General features: G+C 44.3%; 1 protein-coding gene, 1 long non-coding RNA gene and 1 pseudogene across 3 annotated transcripts in view; 2 read left to right on the forward strand and 1 right to left on the reverse strand.

Annotated features, from left to right (window-relative positions):
* The window catches only part of LOC127618650 (uncharacterized), a 46,843-nt gene extending 25,265 nt beyond the window's left edge, over positions 1 to 21,578 (forward strand). The window contains exons 2-3 of the long non-coding RNA XR_007967480.1: positions 21,250 to 21,349; positions 21,482 to 21,578. This is a non-coding gene — a long non-coding RNA (uncharacterized LOC127618650). The remainder of the gene's footprint in view (positions 1 to 21,249; positions 21,350 to 21,481) is intronic.
* LOC127618552 (zinc finger protein 271-like) overlaps positions 1 to 24,056 on the reverse strand; it is a 125,056-nt gene that overhangs the window by 95,903 nt on the left and 5,097 nt on the right. The window contains exons 2-4 of one of the 2 annotated variants that reach the window (XR_007967456.1): positions 21,919 to 22,078; positions 21,036 to 21,822; positions 9,071 to 13,132 (exon numbers count right to left, since the gene is read on the reverse strand). Coding sequence is in view for 1 of the 2 variants with exons in the window: in XM_052091071.1 (XP_051947031.1) it covers positions 11,349 to 13,132; positions 21,036 to 21,822; positions 21,919 to 22,017 (2,670 nt within the window). In the remaining variant the exon portion in view is untranslated. Of the gene's footprint in view, positions 1 to 7,294; positions 13,133 to 21,035; positions 21,823 to 21,918; positions 22,079 to 24,056 lie in introns of those variants that run through there. The other variant, XM_052091071.1, reaches the window with a different exon arrangement.
* The window catches only part of LOC127618929 (zinc finger protein 271-like), a 173,612-nt pseudogene that overhangs the window by 76,199 nt on the left and 73,357 nt on the right, over positions 1 to 24,056 (forward strand).

Raw genomic sequence — 24,056 nt, forward strand, 5'->3', positions numbered from 1 at the left:
CATCACTTCTTTTAGGCACTTTTCATAAATCCCTGAAAACTGCAGTGGTTAAGCCCCTCTTAAAAAAAAGCAATCTGGATAACTACATATAAAACTACAGATCTATCTCAAATCTTCCTGTCATAGGCAAAATCATTGAAAAGGTTGTTTTAAATGAGTTGAACAAATTCTTACATGGGAATGGCTACTTTGACAATTTATAGTCTGGTTTCCAACCACATCACAGCACAGAGATGGCATACTTAAAGATATTTAATGATATTCACTTAAATACTTAAAAAAATATCAGGGCTGGTATTAATGGATCTCATTGCTGCCTTTGATATTATCAACCACAACATTCTCCTAGACAGAACACAAAACTGGTTAGAGATCTCTGGGATAGTCCTAATCTGGTTCAGGTCATATCTAGAAGGGAGGGTTTACTAAGTGAACATAAGCAACACCATGATGTACCATTAGGGCTGGGAGATAAAACAATATCGATATTTATTGAAAAATAATAATTCACATGCCCAACTGCACCATACCTAAGGCCAGCTGGTTGTAACGAGACATGAGGCCAACTCAAGAGGTCATCCTCCTCAGTCACTAATCCGCCCTATGCCGGGTAAGCAGAGCAAGGTAAGTGCTTTGAGGTTGCACTCAGCGCAGCCACCTCGGGAGGAGACAACACCCCCCCGACGTGGCATCACCTCACCCCGCTGCGAGGCCCCACCTCCAGGTACATCAGACACGATTGTCCCCTAAGTGCCCCTTGCCAACTAACGCTTTCCAACCTGACGCGTTGACTGGTCAGGACCATCCGATTCGGCTACGCGATTCAGTTCGCCAGGTGCCTGCCCCAGTTCAGCAGCATCCACTTCACTTCGGTGCAAGGCGAGAACGCCACCACTCTGTGTTAGGAGATCATGACACTCCTTTTCAAGGTTACAATAGAGTTAGTCTCACCAGCCGAGATGGGGAAAGGGTTATACTTACTGCATCTGCATACTCAATTACATCAATGACTGGCTGATTCTAGCACACTCTCAAGAGTTGCTGTGCGCACACACAGGGGCGTCGGACGGGGGGGTAAAGGGTACCGAGTACCCAGGGCCCGAGGCAGGGGGGCCCCTTAGAAGTCAGTTTTCTATACATACATATTTGGTACGGGGGCCCAGCAAGATGGTTTCTACCCAGGGCCAAAATTTGGTGCTACGCCCCTGCGCACACAGGTATTTAGTGCTCAGGCACCTCAGCCGGAAGGGCTTCGGGTCAACTGGGAAAAGAGGCGGCTCTCCCCGGTTCAGAGCATTTCGTTTCTTGGCATGCAGTTAGACTCGGTCTCAATGATAGCACGTCTAACGAGGGAGCGCACACATGTCGGTGCTGAACTGCCTGAAGTCATTCAGGCAGAGGACAGTGGTTCCACTGAAACATTTTCAGAGGCTCCTGGGGCATATGGCTTCCTCAGCGGATGTCACGCCACTCGGGTTGATGCATATGAGACCACAGTCAGTAATGGCTTCAGACTTGAGTCCCGAGATGGGCATGGTGCCCCGACACACATCGCATAGCTATCATTCCACTCTGCCTCCACTTATTCAGCCCTTGGACAAACCTTGCATTTCTACGGGCAGGAGTTCCCCTACAGCAATTGTCCAGATGTATCGTGGTTACCACAGATGCCTCAAACTGGACTAAGGCACTGTGTTCAATGGGCACGCAGCCGCCGGTTCCTGGTCAGGACCGTGACTGAATTGGCAAATCAAATGTCTAAAGTTGCTGGCTGTACTACTCGCCCTGTGGAGGCTATTGCCATTGATCCAGGGCAAGCATGTGTTAGTCCGGTCAGACAACACAGTGATAGTAGCATATATAAATCTTCAAGGTGGCGTACGTTCTCATCGCATGTCACAAATTGCCCGCAATCTCCTCTTCTGGAGTCAGCAGTGGCTGAGGTTGCTGCGGGCCACTCATATCCCAGGCAGACTCAACGCCACATTGGACACGCTGTCACGGCAGGCAACGCTCAGCGGAGTGTGGAGACTCCAACCCCAGGTGGTCCAGCTGATTTGGAGTCGATTTCGCAAAGCGCAGGTAGACCTGTTCATTTCCCGGGAATCCTCCCACTGCCTACACTCGTATTCCCTGACGGGAGCACCCTCGGGACCGACTTGCTGGCCCCAGGGGCTGCGCAAATATGCGTTCCCCCAGTGAGCCTACTTGCACAGATCCTGCGCAAATCAGGGAGGACAAGGAACGAGTCACCCTCGTGGACCCATATTGGCCCACCAAGACTTGGTTCTCGGACCACATGCTCCTCGCAACAGCATCTCACTGGCAGATTCCCCTGAGGAAGGATCTTCTTTCTCAGGGACGGGGCACCATCTGGTATCCGCGCCCAGACCTCTGGAACCTCCATGTCTGGCCCTTGGACTGGGATGCAGAAGATCTAAGTGGCCTACCCCAGCAGACGTAGACATGATCACTCAAGCCAGAGCTTGTTCACGAATTGGAGTTCTTCCTGAGCCGAAGACACCCAGAGATGCAAAGTCGGGTCACTGCTTTCCTTCCTGCAGGACAGGCTGGAGGGGCGGGTGTCCACCTCCATCTTGAAGGTATATGAGGCTGCTATAGTGGCCCATCACGACGCAGTGGATGGTAAGTCCCTAGGGAAGCACGACCTGATCATCAGGTTCCTCAACGGCACCCGGAGGCTGAATCCTCCCAGGTCACGCCTCTTCATCTTATGGGATCTCAACGCAGCCTTCCTGGGCCTTCAGGGAGCCCCCTTCGAGCCGCTAGAGTCAGTCGAGCTGAAAGCTCTCTCCTTAAAGACGGACCTTCTGATTGCACTAAATTCTGTCAAGAGGGTTTGGGACCTGCAAGCGTTCTCTGTCAGCGACACTTGCCTGGAGTTCGGTTTGCCAGATTCTCATGTCAGGACTAACCACGTACCTGTTCCACGTCCGACACTTGAGCCCACATGATGTATCGCCACATGTTAACCTCCCCTCTGGGCAGGGTATGGCCTCCACAGGGTCTTTCCCTTCTGAAAGAATAGGAAAGGAAAAGAACACCTTCCCCAATGCGTATGATAGCTTATGGAGAGAATAACATAGAGGTAAAGAGAGAAAATGCTAGTTACGATTCCAGGGATGTGGGGACTACATTACGTCTTTTGGGGAGTTGGGGGAGGTTACGTGCAGACTGATGCTCCTGCTATTACGCACGCAGCAGCTTGCTTGAACCTGCATCAGCAAGACCATTAGAGAGTTACAGCTCATTCAGAATGCTGCTGCCAGGATTCTGACCCGGTCCAAAAATCTGAATTACTCCAGTGTAATTCTTATGATATGCTTGTGGAATATAAACCTAGCAGACCTCTCAGACTATTAGGATAAAGTCATGATCAGCATGGTGAGACAGCGTTTAGCTATTAAGCCACCTGCAGATGGAGCAGCTTCCAGAAGAGGTCAGATGTGCTCCAATATTAGCCATATCCAAATCCAGACTGAAAACATCAAAAGCTAAAATCTTTGTAGGTGTTAATTTACTGAATGAGAACTGTGATGCATTTACTGAATGAACTATCATTTTATTTTCATTTTTTTGCTTATTTTAATTCTTCCAGCTAAGAAATATTGCTAATTTACGACAAATACTCTCTGTTGCTGATGCTGAAAAAGTAATTAATACGTTCTTGACCTCAAGACTAGATGATTGTAATGCATTACTGGATGTCCAGCCAGTTTAATAAATAAACCTTAATTGGTTCAAAATAAAGCAGGAAGAGTGCTGACTAGAACCAAGAAATATGATCATTTTCACCCCATTTTATTGTTGTTACATTGGCTACAAAGCTTTGAATGGTTTAGCTCTGTAGTACTTAAGTGACCTTCTCCCACATGTCGGAGAAGCGACAAAAGGGGTCTCTCTTGAGCACCGATATACACCTCTGTTCTATGAAAAAAGGCCAATGAGAAGTTGGCAGACGGTATTTGCATAACCTGGCCCCGGACATACGGGTATTTAAGAGGGGCAAATACGGGAGTTCATTCAGAAAATTTCTTCGGAGCCGATGGTCGTGTATGCAGTTGCTGCGAGTTACACACCAAGTTCCTGTTATTCCTCTGATGCTCTGCATGCTGTAGGACTTTACGGCGCACAACAGCGGCTTTCTCCTTCAAGCACGGCTGTGCAATCTTGCCCCTGGGCACTTCGACAGCGCAGATAAAAAAACCTCACAATTTTTTTTCATAAAAGAGTGATTTTATTAAAAGAGTAATTTCCTCTAAAAGAGCAAAACACAGCAGCGTTGAACGTCCTTTTAAGGAAGCGTCTTTATAAAGATGCCTTTCCACCCCTGTGTTGTTCCTGGATGCGGTAGAGTGCTCTCCGCTTCAGACGGCCACAGGCGTTGTCTCGTGTCTCTGGGTAGTGGTCACACCGAGGCTGCGTTTGTGGATGGTTCATGTTCTTACTGTGAGAACATGACTACGACAACGTTGCGGTCGCGGCTCGCTCGCCACTCCAAGCAACTCCAACCGCCCCCCGCGTTGCTCCTTCTTCCCACGGGATTGAGGATGATGTGGTTGGCGATGGAGGCGATTTGGGGATGGCAGCGGGTCCCTTTCTCTCACAACGGCCCTGCTGATCGCGCTCGCCTCCATCAAGAGGGTCGGGGACCTGCAAGCGTTCTCTGTCAGCGACACTTGCCTGGAGTTCGGTCCGGCAGACACGTATGTGATCATAAGACCACGACCGGGCTACGTGCCCAAGGTTCCTACCACACCCTTCAGAGATCAGGTAGTGAACCTGCAAGCGCTGCCCCGGGAGGAGGCAGACCCAGCCCTCTCGTTGCTGTGTCCGGTACGTGCTTTGCGAATCTATCTGGACCGCACGCAGAACTCTAGACATTCTGAGCAGCTCTTTGTCTGCTTCGGGGGACAGCAGAAAGGGAATGCTGTCTCCAAACAGAGGCTCGCCCACTGGGTGGTCGACGCCATTTCTCTGGCTTATCACACCCAGGCTGTACCACCCCCTTGCGGGTCCGAGCTCACTCAACCAGGAGTGTTGCGTCCTCATGGACACTGGCCAGGGGCACCTCCCTAGCAGACATCTGTCGAGCAGCAGGGTGGGCAACACTACATTCTACAATCTCCGAATTGAGTCAGTATCGTCCCGTGTTCTCTCAGGTCCGAGCCCGTAAAACTCGGTAACACGTTGACGATCTGGCCGGGTTAATGGCTTGTGCCTAGCGCCCTTTCCCTTAGCCGAGGTAAAATAGTGCGCCTTTTTTCCCAGGAGACCCCATCGTAAAGGTCGGGTCCCTGGTTGATTTCTCCCTAGCCCTTGTGGGTCCGCAGTTCAGCGGAGGGACTCGCCGACCCAAGCCACTATGGGTACTCAATCTACCCTGTTTTGGAATAGGTGCTCCACAGGTTAAGGCCTCCTGTTCGGACTCCCCCTGTGCGTAATTCCACAGTACTGTCCCCTCATGAGCGGACTCCCGTGTCTCCCTTAGGCAGTTCCAGCTGCCTCGGTCGCTGTGCTGTAAGCTTCCCCCCTCTACGAGGCTGGATCTACCACCACACCAACTTTCCCACATAGGTCTTAAGCGGTCATGTGATGTATTCGCCACTCTTTGCCTCCCCTGCAGGGTAGGTGTGGTCTCCGCAGGGTCTTCTCCACCTGAAAGAATAGGAAACGGGGTAAGACCCCCTTCCCTTAATGCATGTAAGGGCCCCGGCCGTAGTTGCTCTATGCAAGAAACATAGAGAGAAAAGAGGCCCAGCCAGGCTTGGCCCGTTCCCAGGTTGGCAAGCATCACCTTCTTCCCCTTTCCAGGGTAACCAGAAGGATTCTGATGGCTTTAATGGGGCATTGGGGAAGGGAACGTGCAGCCTGATACAGCTGGTCCCCTTTGCACGTAAGAATACCTGCCCGCTCCTGTATCAGCAGTTCACGTACACGGCTCAGCGCATGGCACGTTTAAAGTTGGACCCCTAGTGTCGCATCTCCGACACAACGTGGAGAGAGCGACAGAAGGGGAACGTCTAGGTTACGTATGTAAACTCCGTTCCCCGATGGAGGGAACGAGACATTGTGTCTTCCCCTCCATGTCGCTGAGCCGAGCCACCGTTGTGGCCGGACCATTTCCGGCTCCTCAGAAAAATCCTGAATGAACTCCCGTATTTGCCCCGCTTAAATACCCGTACGTCCAGGGGCAGGATATGCAAATACCGTCTGCCAACTTCTCATTGGCCTTTTTTCATAGAACAGAGGTATATATCGGCGCTCAAGAGAGACCCCTAGCGTCGCTTCACCGACACAACGTCTCGTTCCCTCTGTTGGGGAACGGAGGTTACATACGCAACCTAAACGATTTCAGTCTTTAACATTTGTTGGAAATCAGGCTTTTGCAAAAGGGACACATTAAATATGATCTGAAACTAAAATGTTTCCAATTGAGCAGTCTACAACAGATGAAATGAGGGATTTGGATATAAAATAAAATCTATTCTATAATAAATCTTATGGACTGATGAAAACAGGTATAGTCCCTACAAGATGGGTTCAAAAGTCTCCAGATATCTGAAAGACCAAGATTTTTGACACATCCTGTGAAGTGTCAGTGTTGCTCTAAGGGGCTTACACACTTTTGCTTCACTATGATCAAGGACTGTGTCCATCAAAAGATTAAACTCACCTCCCAATATTATATCAAGAGGGGTGCCAGGGGATTGCAACATCCCTTCAAGATCTATAAAAAAGATCATCAGCATTAGGTGCGTAAATATTAGCCAAAATCAACCATTGCCTCTGAATTTCAGCTAAAACAATAATTACTCTCCCTAATTTATCTTTATTCTGTTTGAGATATTTTAATTTTAGTGATAAAATTATAAATATAATGATCCCCCTGATCTTACTTGGGCCAACACTAAAGAAGACATGTCCACCCCATATCTCCACAAATTTTTCAGCTTCCTGTGGAGAAAGATGTGTTTCTTGAAGAAACACTATCATATTTCTTAAATTTAATAAATAACCTTTTTATGGGGTGCCCCAACCCATTCCATGTGGAGAAAAATATTATATATATTATAATATTTATAATATATCACATCAACATTTCACATTTTGATATAATAGAAAAATAAATCCCTCTAAACTCTAAAGGTCCATGTACATCTACAAGAGCCCCAGCGACAACTTTGCTGTCAGATTGCTCAATTTTGCTTCACAAATTTCCAAGCTTATATAAAGCTGTTCAGTTTCCTCAGACAGACAAATTAATGTTTAGTGAGCCGGCTGTTTATTAGTTCAGCAGATTATGTAATCATTCCAATGTTCCATAAAAACACTCCACAAAACAAACTCCAGCCAGCAGAAGGCATAAGCACGATGAACAAACATATTCAACAACAACTGTCTCGAAGGAGTGTTATTCCACAAACTCGAGCCGCAAGGTGGAACCAACACAAAAAGAAATAAAACAGGCATCCTGGTTCCTTGGATGGTCAAGTCAATTCACTTGGAGGCCGCATAAAAGTATATACCATGACTTACTCAGTATGTCAACTTTATAAAAGACATCCTTTGTGTGAGCATGTAGATATTTTACAGTCATCCATATTGTCCACTCCCAAACTGGCCGGGAACTTCAGTGTAAAATAGGATCCTTCATCAATGCAAAAGTTTCTAAAAGGAAAAGTGCCACTCACAAAACAAACTCCCGCCGCAAGACGGAGTCAACGCAAAAAGAAACAAAAATGGTGCACAGCTTCCTCCTACAATAGAGTCAATGTAAAGCGAGTCGATCCACTTGCATGAGAAACACCCAAAGGTTTACTCACCCATTGTTTGTATAAAAGACAGCGCCTGTTTCGGACATGTAAATACCTCACTTCTATTCTCAGCTTGGCCAGAAATATCAGTGCAAAAGCAATCTTACGTTGATGTAAGAGTTTTTTGCATTCCCTGAACCGCTCGTGTTTCTCTTGTCAAACTCGCAAAGTCTGGGAACAAGAAAATATTACGATTCTTCCAAGAAAGCTTTCCTTTGTTCCTAACCTGGTGCCGCATGAGATCTTAATCGGATGATCTCAGAAAATTTGGCCAGGAATGATCGGGGCCTGTCTCACCCAGCAGATCTCTGAGCCGGAAATCTTTGAGCTCGCTCAAATTCTAACATGTAGCCTGTTATGTCGAGCAGACTCGGGAAAAGCTCATCTAGGAATTTCCCCATATCTCTGCCATCCTCATGTTCAGGAATTCCAACAATTCAGACGTTATTCCTGCAATTCTGATTCTCAAGATCTTTCAAGAACATGTCCCAAATCAATTTTGATCGTGGGCGTATTAGCAGTTAATTCCCTCTCTGATGCCTCCAGATAATCGATTCATTTCTCAACATCTGTCACTCTTGTAACGAACTTTCCATCACCGTAATAGATCAATGTATTACAGCGAGATCCTCCAAGTCAGCAAGAACCTTCTTCAGCATCACCGACATGTTGGACAGTTGACACTGGATCCTCTCCCGCCACATCAGCCAAACCAAGTCCCCGGTGTGTAGGCCTGTCGGGGCTTTCATCCTGCACACGTAAGTGTCTTTTAATGTCTCCCGAGCCTGATGATTTTCACTTCTTTGCCATGTTTTACCTCAAAGGTCAAATGTGTAACTGGGTGTACCAAATTTCACCAGATTATAACAAGAATAAATTAAAATTTAGCAAAGTGCACAGAGCTTGTCTTTACACATCTGCTTCTTGCATGATGTCACGCGACCCTCCTGAAATATACTTTATTAAAAATCCTAATAATATGCAGAAATGTGCAAAATAATACTTTCAAGGTAACACTGTAAACAATTTAATACGTACATTGCTGCGCTATAAAATTATAAACAACTTGAAATGTTTAGACATTTAATGGGGACTACCATGTAGAAACTTTACATTTAGTGTCTTTTTAACAGACTATCTGCAAAAAGGACAAAGGAAAGTGATAACTTGAGCAATTATGTGGCTGGGGTAAAAGAAATGAGAAAACGGTGGCACACACACACTTAGGGAACCTCAAAACAACAGCAATGTTTTTCAGTTATCTGAAGTCATGAATGTCAGTAAACATGTTACAGGAATTTTCCCTGGAAAACATTAGTAAAAACATGAGTAATGTTCAATTCATAAAAGCATGAAAAGCAATATAAACTTCAAAAACCCAACCAGAAAATAAATCCAAGCATTTTAGCAAGTAAAAAACTTCTTTGTATTGAACTCTTGGTTCAATACAAAGAATACGTACTGTATTTCAATCAGAGTCAAAAAACCAACACATCTGATTCAGTGGTGTATTCCTTCAGCCAGTGAAACCAATAATTGCTCCCGCACTCGAATCCTATTTGCTGGCACTTATTCCGTCTTTACAGGCATGAAATATCACCAAACCCTTCTTGCACATCAAACTAGAACTCATTGGCTTCGAAAGGGAGTAAAGTCAGTGAACATGAAGTCTAAGTCAGTGTATAGAAGTGAATGAGGACGATTAGGTCACTTAAAAGATTGGTTTGAAAAGACTGATTCTTTAACAAATGAAACATCACATACAGTGAGGGGAAAAAAGTATTTGATCCCCTGGTGATTTTGTACATTTGCCCACTGACAAAGAAATGATCAGTCAATCATTTTAATGGTAGGTTAAATTGAACAGTGAGAATAACAACAACAAAAATCCAGAAAAATGCATGTCAAAAATGTTATAAATTTGCATTTTCATTAGGGAAATAAGTATTCAACCCCGTCTCAATCAGAGATTTCTGGCTCCCAGGTGTGTTTTATACAGGTAACGAGCTGAGATTAGGAGCACACTCTTAAAGGGAGTGCTGCTAATCTCAGCATGTTACCTGTATAAAAGACATTTGTTCACAGAAGCAATCAATCAATCAGAATTCCAAACTCTCCACCTTGGCCAAGACAAAAGAGCTGTCGAAGGATGCCAGGGGACAAGATTGTTGATCTACACAAAGCTGGAATGGGCTACAAGACCATTGCCAAGCAGCTTGCTGAGAAGGAAAAAAAAAAGTTGGTGCGATTATTCAGAATAACAACAACAAAAATCCAGAAAAATGCATGTCAAAAATGTTATAAATTGAATTGCATTTTCATGAGGGAAAATAAGTATTCGACCCCGTCTCAATCAGAGATTTCTGGCTCCAAGCTGTCTTTTATACAGGAAACGAGCTGAGATTATTCACAAATGGAAGAAACACAAAAGAACAGTCAATCTCCCTCGGTCTGGGGCTCCATGCAAGATCTCACCACGTGGAGTTGCGATGATCATGAGAACGGTGAGGAATCAGCCCAGAACTACACGGGAGGATCTTGTCAACGATCTCAAGGCAGCTTGGACCATATTCACCAAGAAAACAATTGGTAACACACTACGCCGTGAAGGACTGAAATCCTGCAGCGCCCGCAAGGTCCCCCTGCTCAAGAAAGCACATGTACATGCCCGTCTGAAGTTTGCCAATGAACATCTGAATGATTCAGAGGAGAACTGGGTGAAAGTGTTGTGGTCAAATGAGACCAAAATTGAGCTCTTTGGAATCAACTCAACTTGTGCTTTGGGGGTGTTTTTCTGCTAAGGGGACAGGACAACTTCACATCAAAGGGACGATGGAAGGGGCCATGTACCGTCAAATCTTGGGTGAGAACCTCCTTCCCTCAGCCAGGGCACTGAAAATGGGTCGTGGATGGGTATTCCACAATGACAATGACCCAAAACACATGGCCAAGGCAACAAAGGAGTGGCTCAAGAAGAAGCACATTAAGGTCCTGGAGTGGCCTAGCCAGTCTCCAGACCTTAATCCCATAGAAAATCTGTAGAGGGAGCTGAAGGTTCGAGTTGCCAAACGTCAGCCTCGAAACCTTAATGACTTGGAGAAGATCCGCAAAGAGGAGTGGGACAAAATCCCTCCTGAGATGTGTGCAAACCTGGTGGCCAACTATAAGAAATGTCTGACCTCTGTGATTACCAACAAGGGTTTTGCAATTCAATTGATAACATTTTGGACATGCGTTTTCCTGGATTTGTTGTTATTCTGTCTCTCACTGTTCAAAGTAACCTACCATTAAAATTATAGACTGTTCATTTGTCTGTCAGTGGGCAAACGTACAATATCAGCAGGGGATTTTCAGAGGATGCTACTCAATTTGGAAAAATTCCATCTTTGGGTTCATCTTTCCAACTATTTACTTAATCTTGTTGGATCTGAAGATGCTTTTTGCTCAGTGTGTCTACTTGGGCAATTATATTTACATGTCTACGTAGATTACTTGCTGCCCTGAAACTTTTCAAATGAAGAGCAGTTTTAGTTGTTTATCTCCAGTATGAATTCTCTCGTGTTTTTTCAGGTTTTCTGACTGAGTGAAACTCTTTCCACAGTGAGAGCACTTGTAAGGTTTTTCTCCAGTATGAATTCTCTCGTGTTTTTTCAGGTCTTGTGACTGAGTGAAACTCTTTCCACAGTGTGAGCACTTGTAAGGTTTTTCTCCAGTATGAAATCTCTCGTGTGATTTCAGGTGATGTTTCAGAGTGAAACTCTTTCCACAGTGTGAGCACTTGTAAGGTTTTTCTCCAGTATGAATTCTCTCGTGTGTTTTCAGGTTTTCTGACTGAGTGAAACTCTTTCCACAGTGTGAGCACTTGTAAAGTTTTTTTCCAGTATGAATTCTCTCGTGTGTTTTCAGGTTCCGTGACTGAGTGAAACTCTTTCCACAGTGTGAGCACTTGTAAGGATTTTCTCCAGTATGAATTCTCTCATGTGTTTTCAGGTATTCTGACTGAGTGAAACTCTTTTCACAGTGAGAGCACTTGTAAGGTTTTTCTCCAGTATGAATTCTCTCATGTGTTTTCAGGCTTTGTGATTGAGTGAAACTCTTTCCACAGTGTGAGCACTTGTAAGGTTTTTCTCCAGTATGAAATCTCTCGTGTGATTTCAGGTGATGTTTCAGAGTGAAACTCTTTCCACAGTGTGAGCACTTGTAAGGTTTTTCTCCAGTATGAAATCTTTTGTGTGTTTTCAAGCTTTGTGAATGAGTGAAACTCTTTTCACAGTGTGAGCACTTGTAAAGTTTTTTTCCAGTATGGATTCTCTCATGTGTTTTCAGGTTCCGTGACTGAGTGAAACCCTTTCCACAGTGTGAGCACTTGTAAGGTTTTCCTCCAGTATGGATTCTCTCGTGTGTTTTCAGGTTTTGTGAATGAGTGAAACTCTTTTCACAGTGTGAGCACTTGTAAGGTTTTCCTCCAGTATGAATTCTCTCGTGTGTTTTCAGGTTTTGTGACTGAGTGAAACTCTTTCCACAGTGTGAGCACTTGTATGGTTTTTCTCCAGTATGAATTCTTTCATGCGTTTTCAGGTTCCGTGACTGAGTGAAACTCTTTCCACAGTGTGAGCACTTGTATGGTTTTTCTCCAGTATGAATTCTCTCGTGTGTTTTCAGGTTTTGTGATTGAGTGAAACTCTTTCCACAGTGTGAGCACTTGTATGGTTTTTCTCCAGTATGAATTCTTTGGTGCTGTTTCATGCTGCCGGCTGTAGTAAAGATCTTCCCACATTCAAAGCACATATGAGCCCCCACACCAGTATGTATTTTCTGGTGCTTTTTCAAAGAGGATAGGCGTGCAAAACGGTTTCCACAAAAAGAACACTTGTAAGGCTTCTCATCTGTGTGAGTTTTCAGATGTTTTCTTAAGCTTGAATTCAAAAGAAATGTTTTACCACACTTGTCACATTTAAATGGTCTCACTCCAGAATGACAGCGGAGATGACCTTTGAGACAAACTGTATATGCAAAACATTTCCCACACTGATGGCACGTGTAAGGTTTCTCTCCAATATGAATTTTCATGTGTTTATTAAACCAGATCTTATTTGTGAAACTCTTTCCACACTGTGAGCAGGTGAAAGTATTTTTGGCTGTTTTTCTTTTACGCTTTTCTGGTGATAAAGTCTTCTTAGTCTTTGAGCAACTCAAAGATTTTTCTCCAGATATAAAATCATGATGTTTCTGACACTGATGTTGGTCCTCCACTTTATTCAGTTCTTGACGGTTCTCTTTCGCTTCCATCAGATCTACAATAAACACAGTGAATAGACAAAAATCAATTAAAGAGGGAGAAATATAACAACAAATTGAACATTAATTAAATGTCAGAACACAACAAATGTCCAGTATTAATTAGTGTTTGCAGTGCAAGAGGTTTTTCTATATTCCATTTATTCTGCCTAATAACTGCATTTAATGATTATAGTCATCAAGGTTTGAAATTAACACCTGTCCACCCTAGAATCAGCAGTAGTGTGTATTTATTTCACTCTTACTAGCCACTTTGAAATGGGTACTTCTAAACACTTGAGCCCTGTGTTCTGATGTCGCATTGCGCTGCTTAAAATGAATAAATTAAATAAATAATTTTAAACCCCCCCTACAACATCATAGCACAATAGATTGTGAACTTGATGGGCCCCAGATTCCCTAGTAATGATGAAAGCCTATAAATGTGCCTGCTGTGAAATATACTGTACAATGTGAATAGATCTTTAGGGCAGTGAGCCTTTTTTTAGACAACGTTTTTAGATCTTAGGCCACTTGACTTGGATTACGTGCACTTTACATTAAAGTTGTTCCTATATACAGTGATAACCATTTATGATGCCTACTTAAGAAGCCATAACATACACTTGCATACTTCTTCTCAACATTGTTATAATTAATGTTTTGCTAGTTTGGGTTTGTATTGTGTTAATTTGTACTTTTGTGTAAAACGTAATACATAGCTCTCTAATAATTTTAGTGGGGGGAGGGGGGATACTGGAGGGTCAATTACAAAGCTTTTTAAAATACACATAATCATTAGACTTGTCACAGGATCGTCATTTTCACACAGGTCCGGTGTTCACGTTCAAACCGACTAACACCAGTTTAACGCTGGTTGGATGCTAGGTGGTACTTTGGGGTCATTTTCATTAAGCAATAGCCTACACAATAACACAAGGCAGCTTGATTTTATACTGGCCAAATGTATGAGATCATCCGATAAATATCGTGCTGCACCAGGCGAGGAGCAATGGAACATTTCTTGGAAGAATCATAATATTTTCTTGTTCCCGGACTTTGCGAGTTCGACAAGAGAGAAACGATCGGTTCAGGGAATGCAAGAAACAAGCTGTGAATAGAGGCGAAGGGCGGTCGCAAAGTATTTACATACTTTGCGTCTTTTATACAAACAATGGGTGAATAAACCATTGGGTGTTTCTTATGTAAGTGGATCGATTCACTTTACAGTTACTCTATTGTAGGAGGAAGCTGGGTGCCATTTTTGTTTCTTTTTGCATTGACTCCTCTTAACGACTGGAGTTTGTTTTGTGAGTGGCCTTTTCCTTTGCATTGACGGAGAATCACTTTTAGTGATTTATTGAGAACTGACACTACGGATGGCCACAAATATCTACAAGCTCACATGTATTTTCTAAAGCCGACGTACCAAGTCATGGTACATACTTTTATGTGGCCTCCGAGTGAATTGGCTTGACCATCGGGATGCCTGATTTGTTTCTTTTTGTGTTGGTTCCGCCTAGCCGCTGGAGCTTGTTCTGTGGAATAAAACTGCGTCGGGTCATTTGTGAATGATACTGTTTGTTTATTGTGCTTATGCCTTCTGCTGGCTGGGGTTTGTTGTGTGGAGTATTTTTATGGGATTTGGAATTATTACGTCATCTGCTGAACTCATAACAGCTGGCTCACTGAACATTTGTCTGTCTGAGGAAACTAAACAGATTTATATTGGCTGGAATTTGTTTTTTGGAGGAGCACACCTTTGAGACATTTCTGTACGAATCTACACATTCTTTGTGTTCATTCTGCTTATTGTATTGTTTGGGGGGAAGTTCAGGGTTTGATTGTTTCACTAATGGGAAATGTAGTCTGTATAATCTTGTTTTTGACACAATAAATTTTTTCTATTATTATCAAAATGTAAAATGTTAATATGCGTGGGTTATCTATGGGGCACCACATATAAAAAAGGAAGGTTATTTATTTTCTTAAACATAAGAAATATGATATAGTGTTTCTTCAAGAAACACCTCTTTCTCCACAGGAAGCTGACACATTTGGGAAGATATGGGGTGGACATGTTTTCTATAGTGCTGGCTCAAGTAAGACCAGGGGAATCATTATATTGGTAAATAAACATCTACAATTCAAATGTCTCAAAGAGATTAAAGATAAATTAGGGAGAATAATTATTGTTTTAGAAAACAAGAGGTAAAGCAATGGTTACCTATAAAGAAAGACATGCAGCCATCATCGCTTTGCATCAAAATGGCCTCACATGCAAGTAAATTGCTGCGAAGAATATTGCACCTGAAAGAACCATTTACAGGATCAGCAAGAACTTCAAGGAGAGAGGTTCAACTGCAGTGAAGAAGGCTTCAGGACATCCCAGAGTGTTTAGCAAGCACCAGGACCATCTGCTCCTGAGGAGTCAGCTATGGAATCATGTCACCACCAGTGCAGAGCTTGCTCAATATTGGCAGCAGGTTGGTGTGAGTGCATCTGCACGCACAGTGAGGCGAAGACTTTTGGACAATGTACTGGTGTCAAGAAGGGTAGCAAAGAAGCCACTTCTCTCCAAGAAAAACATCAAGGACAGACTGAAATTCTGCAGGAAGTACAAGGATTGGACAGCTTAAGACTGGTGCAAAGTTATTTTCTCTGATGAAGCCCCCTTCCGACTGTATGGAACATCTGGAAAATCGATAGTCCGGAGAAGAAAAGGTGAATGCTACCATGAGTCCTGTGTCATGCCAAAAGTGAAGCATCCGGAGACCATCCATGTGTGGGGTTTCTTTTCATCCAAGGGAGTGGGCTCTCTCACAATTCTGCCGAAAAACACTGCCATGAATAAAGAATGGTATCAAAATGTCCTGCAAGAGCACCTACTCCCAACGATCCAGGAGCAATTTGGTGATGATCTGTGAATTTTCCAGCATGATGGAGACCATGTAACAAGGCAAGAGTAATAATGAAGTGGCTTGGAGATCATTACATTGAAATTTTTGATCCGTGGCCAGGCAACTCCCCGGATCTTAATCCCATAGAGAACCTGTGGTCAATTCTCAAAAGGCGAGAGGACAAGCAGAAGCCCACAAATTGTGATCAACTCCAAGCACTAATAAGGCAAGAATGGATCGCCATCAGTCAGGATTTGGCCCAGAAGCTGATATCCATCATGCCAGAGTGAATTGCAGAGGTTATGAAGAACAAGGGTCAACACTGTAAATATCGACTCTTTGCATAAATTGAGAGTTATTGCCAATAAAATCCCTTAAAATTTATGAAACGCTTATCATTGTTTTCCAGTATACCATAGAAACATGTGAAAAAAATAATCTACAAATACTGAAGCAGCAAACTTTGCTAAACACATAATGTATGTCACTGCCAATACTTTTGGGCATAGCTGTACACACAGATGAAACAGTAGAAAAGAAGAAAAACCTGAAACACGTGGAATAAGCAATGTGAAGCAGGCTACAAACACTTGTGCAGCGTGCCATCAGCAACAGGAAGTTGACACTCCCCGAGTGTAAAGGACCATTCCAGAGTTCTGTTCTCACTTCCAGCATTTTCCAGCACATACACAGGTTTGTGTGTATAGCAGTACTTCTTGTGTCATTCAGAATCCAAGAGTTCAAACAGTTAGACACCATGTACATTATATTCGGTACCTGCAATTAAACATCTTCTGTCAATGTGCATACTCTGATGCATGTGTGGTGTGATACGTTGGTAAAGAGCTTCTGGCTTTCAATGCTTTATTTAGGTTCATTTATCATGGGTCACAAACTCTTTATTAGGCAACTAATCTATTTTAAGGCTATTCTATTTGTTAGGCAATTGTATTGATATTGGAAGTTTCATTCATCATGTTTCCACCAATATAAAATTTCACACCAGTGTTTTCCCTTGTACAAAGTAAAACTGGTAACAGTGGCAGCCCTAATAATCATCCTTACTAAACTGCAGTAACACTAACTGGTAACTAGAATAGATTAATATTAAATCAATTAGAGTGAATATACTGTATAAGAAATCATTTTTATACTTTATAAGTTGTAGTTAAATGTGCTTAGGCTTTTAGTTAATTTTTTAAACAAGAAATACTAAAATTTATTTAGAAATTAGGAGCAATCCATAGTCTCACCAATGGACAAGGCCGTCCACATGATGTAATAGAAAACATGACATATCGGACCAAGCGACCTTCTTCCACTATTTCAAGGTCCACTTCTGTGCAGCCCCATATACAGCAGGGTGTGATGCACTGATATTGTGACACATTCCTCCTGTAACCATCATTAAAAATTTTCTGTGACTTTTGTCAGTTCAGAACAGATGGGATAGCCTTCGTTGCCCTCGTGCATCGATGGTCCTTGGGCGCCCAACAGCCTTTCTCCGATTTGTGGTTTGTACCTCCTCAGACCACTGTCGGTAGGTACTCACCACTGCTGACCAGGAGCACCCCACAAGTTGTTTCACAGATGCTCTGACCCAATCGTCTGACCATAACAATTTGGCCCTTGTCAAAGTCACTCGCGTCTTTACTCCTGCCTATTTCTCCTCCATTCAACATGTTGACAACGAGAACTGATTGTTCGCTTACCATTTAATCTACCCAAACCTTGACATGTGGCCTTGTTAGGAGATAAATAACGGTATTTATTTAAACTGAGTGGTCATAATGTTTTGGCTTATCGTTGTACATATCTGATAACATATCAGTAAATGTAGTTTAGGGTTTCATGATCCTTTAAATACAGGTTGTGTTCTTCAATATGGTGGGTCGCCACTTGATATCAATTGAAATATCTGTCCAGTTGAGAACCTCTGGCTTAGAAATCAAACTAACAAAGTATAACGATAGAAGAATAATAGCGTACTTTATTCATTATTTGCAGCTTTCTTTCTCTTAAGATGAGGCAAGCACAAATCATCACTTTTTCTTTTCTTTGTTCCCCGCTGCTACACTGTAGATCCAAATACGTGCAGCGCCGCAGGTAAAAAGAAGTGCAAAAAACGTCTAGGTTACGTATGTAACCTCTGTTCCCCGATGGAGGGAACGAGACGTTGTTTCGGAGAAGCGACACTAGGGGTCTCTCTTGAGTGCCGAAATATGCCTCTGACTTATGAAAAAAGGCCAATAAGAACTTGACAGTATTTGACAGACAGTATTTGCATACCCCGCACCCGGACATATGGGTATTTAGGCAGGACGAATACAGGAGTTCATTCAGGATTTTTCTGAGGAGCCGGAAATGGTCCGGCCACAACAGTGGCTCGGTTCAGCGTCATGGCAGGGAGGACACAACGTCTCGTTCCCTCCATCGGGGATACATACGTAACCTAGACGTTACCCTTCTGTCACTCTCTCCACGTTGTGTCGGAGAAGCGACACTAGGGGTCCCACTTTAATCATGCCATGCGCTAAGCCGTGTACGTGAACTGCTGATACAGAAGCGGGCAGGTGTTCTTCTGTGCAAACGTGACCAACTGTATCCGGCTGCACGTACCCTTCCCCAATGCCCCATTAAGACATCAGGATCCTTCTGGTTACACTAGAGAGGAGAACAAGGTGATGCTTGCCAACCTGGAAATGGGCCAAGCCTGGCTGGGCCTCTTTTCTCTCTATGTTTCTTGCATAGAGCAATCACCGCCAGGGCCCTTACATGCATTAAGGGAAGAAGGTCTTACCCAGTTTCCTATTCTTTCAGGAGGCGAAGACCCTGCGGAGAACACACCTACCCTGCAGGGGAGGTAAAGGTGGCGAACACATCACATGGCCGTCTTAGGGCCTATGTGGGAAGTTTGGCACGGTGGTAGATCCAGCCTCGTAGAGGGGGGAGTTGCTACAGCACGGCGACTGAGGCAGCTGGGACTGCCTAAGGGAGACACGGGAGTCTGCTCGCCTGTGGAGCACCTATTCCAGTACAGGGTACAGGGTAAGTACCCATAGTGGACGGGGTCGGCGAGTTCCTCCGCTGAACTGCGGACCCAGAGGGCTGGGGAGGAATCAACCAGGGATCCAAGAAGTGGGACGCCCTGGGAAACAAGGCGCACTATTTTACCTCGGCTGAGGGAAAGGGCGCTAGTCACAAGTGATTCACCCAGTCAGTTCGTCAGTGTGTTACTGAGTTCTACGGGCTCGGGCCTGAGAAAACATGAGACGATACAGACTCAACCCGGAGATTGTAAAATCTTGTGAAGGTATTGGGTGTTGCCCACCCTGCTGCTCTACAAATGTCTGCTAGGGAGGTGCCCCTGGCCAGTGCCCACGAGGACGCAACACTTCTAGGTGAGTGTGCTCGGACCCGCAGGGGGGGGGGGTGGTACAGCCTGGGTGTGATAAGCCAAAGTAATGGCATCGACAACCCAGTGGGCGAGCCTCTGTTTGGAGACAGCATTCCCTTTCTGCTGTCCCCCAAAGCAGACAAATAGCTGCTCAGAACGTCTAGAGCTCTGCGTGCGGTCCAAATAGGTACGCAAAGCACGTACCGGACACAGCAACGAAATGGCTGGGTCTGCCTCCTCCTGAGACAGCGCTTGCAGGTTCACTACCTGATCTCTGAAGGGTGTGGTAGGAACCTTGGGCACGTAGTCCGATCACGGTCTTAGGATCACGTACGTGTCTGCCGGACCGAACTCCAGGCAAGTGTCGCTGACAGAGAACGCTTGCAGGTCCCTGACCCTCTTGATGGAAGCGAGCGCGATCAGCAGGGCAGTCTTGAGAGAGAGGGCCCTAAGTCCAGCTGAGTCTAGCGGCTCGAAGGGGGGTCTCTGGAGGCCCGTGAGGACCACTGAGAGATCCCAGGAGGGAACTAGGCCTGGCCGGGAGGGATTTAACCTCCGGGCGCCTCTCGGGAACCTGATGATTAAGTCGTGCTTACCCAGAAACTTACCATCTAGAGTATTGTGGTGAGCCGCGATGGAGGCGACATACACTTTGAGGGTGGAAGGGGACAGCCTCCCATCCAACCTTTCCTGTAGGAACAGAAGCACTGACCTAACGGCGCATCTCTGCGGGTCTTCAGCTCGGGAAGAACACCAATTTGCGAACAGGCGCGAACAGGGCGTAAAGGTGCCTGGTAGAAGGAGCTCTGGCTTGGTTGATTGTGTCCACAACGGTCGCTGGTAGACCGGCTAGCTCTTCCGCATCCCGTCCAAGGGCCAGACGTGGAGGTTCCAGAGGTCTGGGTGTGGGTTCCAGAGCGTGCCCCGTCCCTGAGAGAGGAGGTCCTTCCTCAGGGGAATTCGCCAGGGAGGAGCTGTCACGAGAAGCGTGAGGTTCGAAAACCAAGCCCGAGTGGGCCAGTAGGGGTCCACTAAGGTGACTTGCTCCTCGCCCTCCCTGACCTTGCACAGCACCTGTGCAAGAAGGCTCACTGGGGGAATGCGTACTTGTGCAGCCCCGTGGGCCAGCTGTGTGCCAGATTGTCTGCCCCGAGGGGAGCCTGAGCGGGCAATGGGAGGTTTCTTGGGAGGCAAACAGGTCTACCTGGGCCTTGCCGAATCGTTCCCAAATCAGCTGAGGTATACATGGAAACTTGGTGTGTGTGTAACTCGCAGCAGACTGCATACACGACCATCGGCTCTGAAGAAATTTTCTGAATGAACTCCCGTATTCGCCCAGCCTAAAAACCCGTATGTCCGGGGGCGGGGTATGCAAATACTTTCTGCCAACTTCTAATTGGCCTTTTTTCATAAGTCAGAGGCATATTTCGGCACTCAAGATAGACCCCTATTGTCGCTTCTCCGACACAATGTGGAGAGAGCGACAGAAGGGGAACACTGTAGTACATGCACCTTTTTAAACTGAGCACTTAAACAAAAATAAAAACAACAGGGATCTGTTTTGAATATAAACGACTTGTAAAATTAGTTGATTGATATAAATTATTAAAGGAAGAAACATACCTGAAGAAAAATAATCATCTTCTTCTCCCTGTTGTTCCTCTACTGTGTTCTCTTCTTTTATCTCCTCTTGCTTCACTTCGATCTTCACCGGTGTCATCAGCATCTGCTGTTCTCCAGCGTTACAGACAGAAGTCAGAATTTCTGTGGAGATTTGATCATCATCTTCATTACTCTGTTGTTCCTCTACTTTGATTTCACCTCTGATCTTCATCAGGTTCTTGCAGTCCAGCAGCTTCACTGAACACATCTTCACTGGTATCTGCAGCATCTGCTGTTCTCCAGCATTACAGACAGAAGTCAGAGACTCTGTGGAGGTTTGATCATCATCTTCATTACTCTGTTGTTCCTCTACTTTTATCTCCTCATGTTTCACTTCGATCGTCACTGGTGTCTGCAGCATCTGCTGTTCTCCAGCATTACAGACAGAAGTCAGAGACTCTGTGGAGGTTTGATCATCACCATTATCTTCATTACTCTGTTGTTCCTCTACTTTTATCTCCTCCTGTTTCACTTCGATCTTCACTGGTGTCTGCAGCATCTGCTGTTCTCCAGCGTTACAGACAGAAGTCAGAGACTCTGTGTAGTTTTGATCACCCTGATTACCGTCAGTAGAACAGAGTAAAGTGAGCTGTGAGTCCTGTGTGTCTCTGGATCTCTGTTCAGAGAGTTCGTCCAGCAGTCGCTGTGGTGTGGACTGATCTCTGCCTCTCCACACTGAATCCTGACATTCTGTGGAGGTCCCACCAGTCACACACACTGAAGATTGACAGGAAACCTTTTCCAGCTCCTGACAAACACAACACAATCACATCTGTACCGTTCATCAGATCACATCATTTAAAAGCTTACAATCTCAACTTTAAGGATGAAATGAATGTTTAACCTGTAACCTGTCGTCTCTCTCCATCAGTTTTGTCTTCAGTGACGTCACCTCTTTCTTCAGCTGAGAGATTTTTGTGCTGAAATCATCAATATCCAGCATGGACAGATCAGTTCCTACTGATTTACTGTAGATCACATCCACCTGCTCTCAAGATGAACATCTAAAACACAAAAACATCATCATTACAATGGACTGACATTCATCACTCAAAAACATTATTATAGGATTATAAACAGCTCTGTTAAATAACTCATATGATAGCCTATAAATATAAAGGTGTATGTGGAGTTTGGTTTCATTCTCCTGACATCAGGAATATTATAAATTATAACAGGCTTTATTTAACATATAACATCTTTGAACTACCCGATTTAATTTAATACCCGATCCTTCTAAAAGCTTCAGTATCAGATCAGTGCATCCCTACCTTTAAGCAGCTAGGAACATTTCAGAAAATTATGTCAAGCCTTTAGACAATTAGCTTCTAATAGGAGTTGACTGAATTGGAGGTGTACCTGTGTATTTACTTTAAGGCCTACCTTCAAAGTCAGCGCCTCTTTGCTTGACATCATGGGAAAATCAAAAGAAATCAGCCAAGAGCGGTTCATCCTTGGGAGCAATTTCCAAACATATAATAGGTACCACGTTCATCTGTATAAACAATACTATGCAAACACAATGGGACCACGCTCTGTTTGGAGGAAAAAGGGTGAGACTTGCAAGCCGAAGAACAACATCCCAACCATGAAGCATTGGGGTGGCAGCATCATGTTGTGGGGTGTTTGCTGAAGGAGGGACTGGTGCACTTCACAAAATAGATGGCATCATGAGGAAGGAAAATTATGTGGATATATTGAAGCAATATCTCAAGACATCAGCCAGGAAGTTAAAGCTCGGTAAAATAGACAATGATCCCAAATATACCTCCAAAAAGCGTATGTGAGCAAGGAAGCCTACAAACCCGACTCAGTTACACCAGTTCTGTCTGGAAAATATCTGACCCAAGTTAAACAATTTACAATTACATTTATGCATTTGGCAGATGCTTTTATCCAAAGCGACTTACAGTGCACTTATTATAGGGGCAATCCCCCCAGAGCAACCTGGAGTTATGTGTCTTGCTCAAGGACACAATGGTGGTGGACGTGGGGATCGAACCAGCGACCTTCTGATTTACAGTTATGTGCTTTAGCCCACTACCCACACCACCACTCCTGAAATAAATAATTTAAAGGCAATGCTAGCAAATACTAACAAAGTGTATGTAAACTTCTGACCCACTGGGAATGTGATGAAAGAAATAAAAGCTGAAATAAATAATTCTCTCTACTATTATTCAGACATTAACATTCTTAAAATAAACAAATGATCCTAACTGACCTAAGACAGGGAATGTTTTCTATGATTAAATGTCAGGATTTGTGACATTTAAATTTGTGAGTTTAAATGTATTTGGCTAAGGTGTATGTAAACGTTTAACTTCAACTGAACATGTTTGAAAGACTATTTATTATACGTGAAGCATTACTCGCACTGTTATGGATTGGTCTTAATGACATACCTGCATGGATCCGATACTGCAAACATATCCACGTCATGACACTTCCAGGAGTGCCAACACAAATATCTCGTATCATGCACCGGTTATCGATAAGTGCATGGAGAACAAATAAAAGGCCACTCTTTGCAATTAATTTAATTGCTGCAACTATCCGTACATTTATTAAAGTTGCCTTTCCTAACCATTCAAAATAATAGACGGCAGTCATTGAATTAGCTTACAATACAAAAAAACGTTAGTTACAGATGTAACTGTGGTTCTGTGAATTCCGGATGACCGCCAGAAGAAGTATTAAACACTACTGGATGACCCATACCAACATAATCATGAGGAATGCCACTGACCTGTTGAAAAATTAAGGCCACTCCTGAAGAACTGCAGAACTCACGGCATGATGAGCAGCAACGCTGACCTTATAAAACCTGGCAAACGTGCATGGGGAAGCCCAGGTAGCGGCAGTGCAGATGTCCGCCAACGAAACTCCTCTAAAAACAGCCCATGAAGATGAGATGGCCCTAGTGGAATGGCAAGTTAGCCCCCGGGGCAATGGTTGCCTTGCTGCCTTGTAAGCCAGTAT

Source organism: Xyrauchen texanus, chromosome 25, assembly GCF_025860055.1.
Source record: "Xyrauchen texanus isolate HMW12.3.18 chromosome 25, RBS_HiC_50CHRs, whole genome shotgun sequence".
Classification (NCBI taxonomy): domain Eukaryota; kingdom Metazoa; phylum Chordata; class Actinopteri; order Cypriniformes; family Catostomidae; genus Xyrauchen; species Xyrauchen texanus.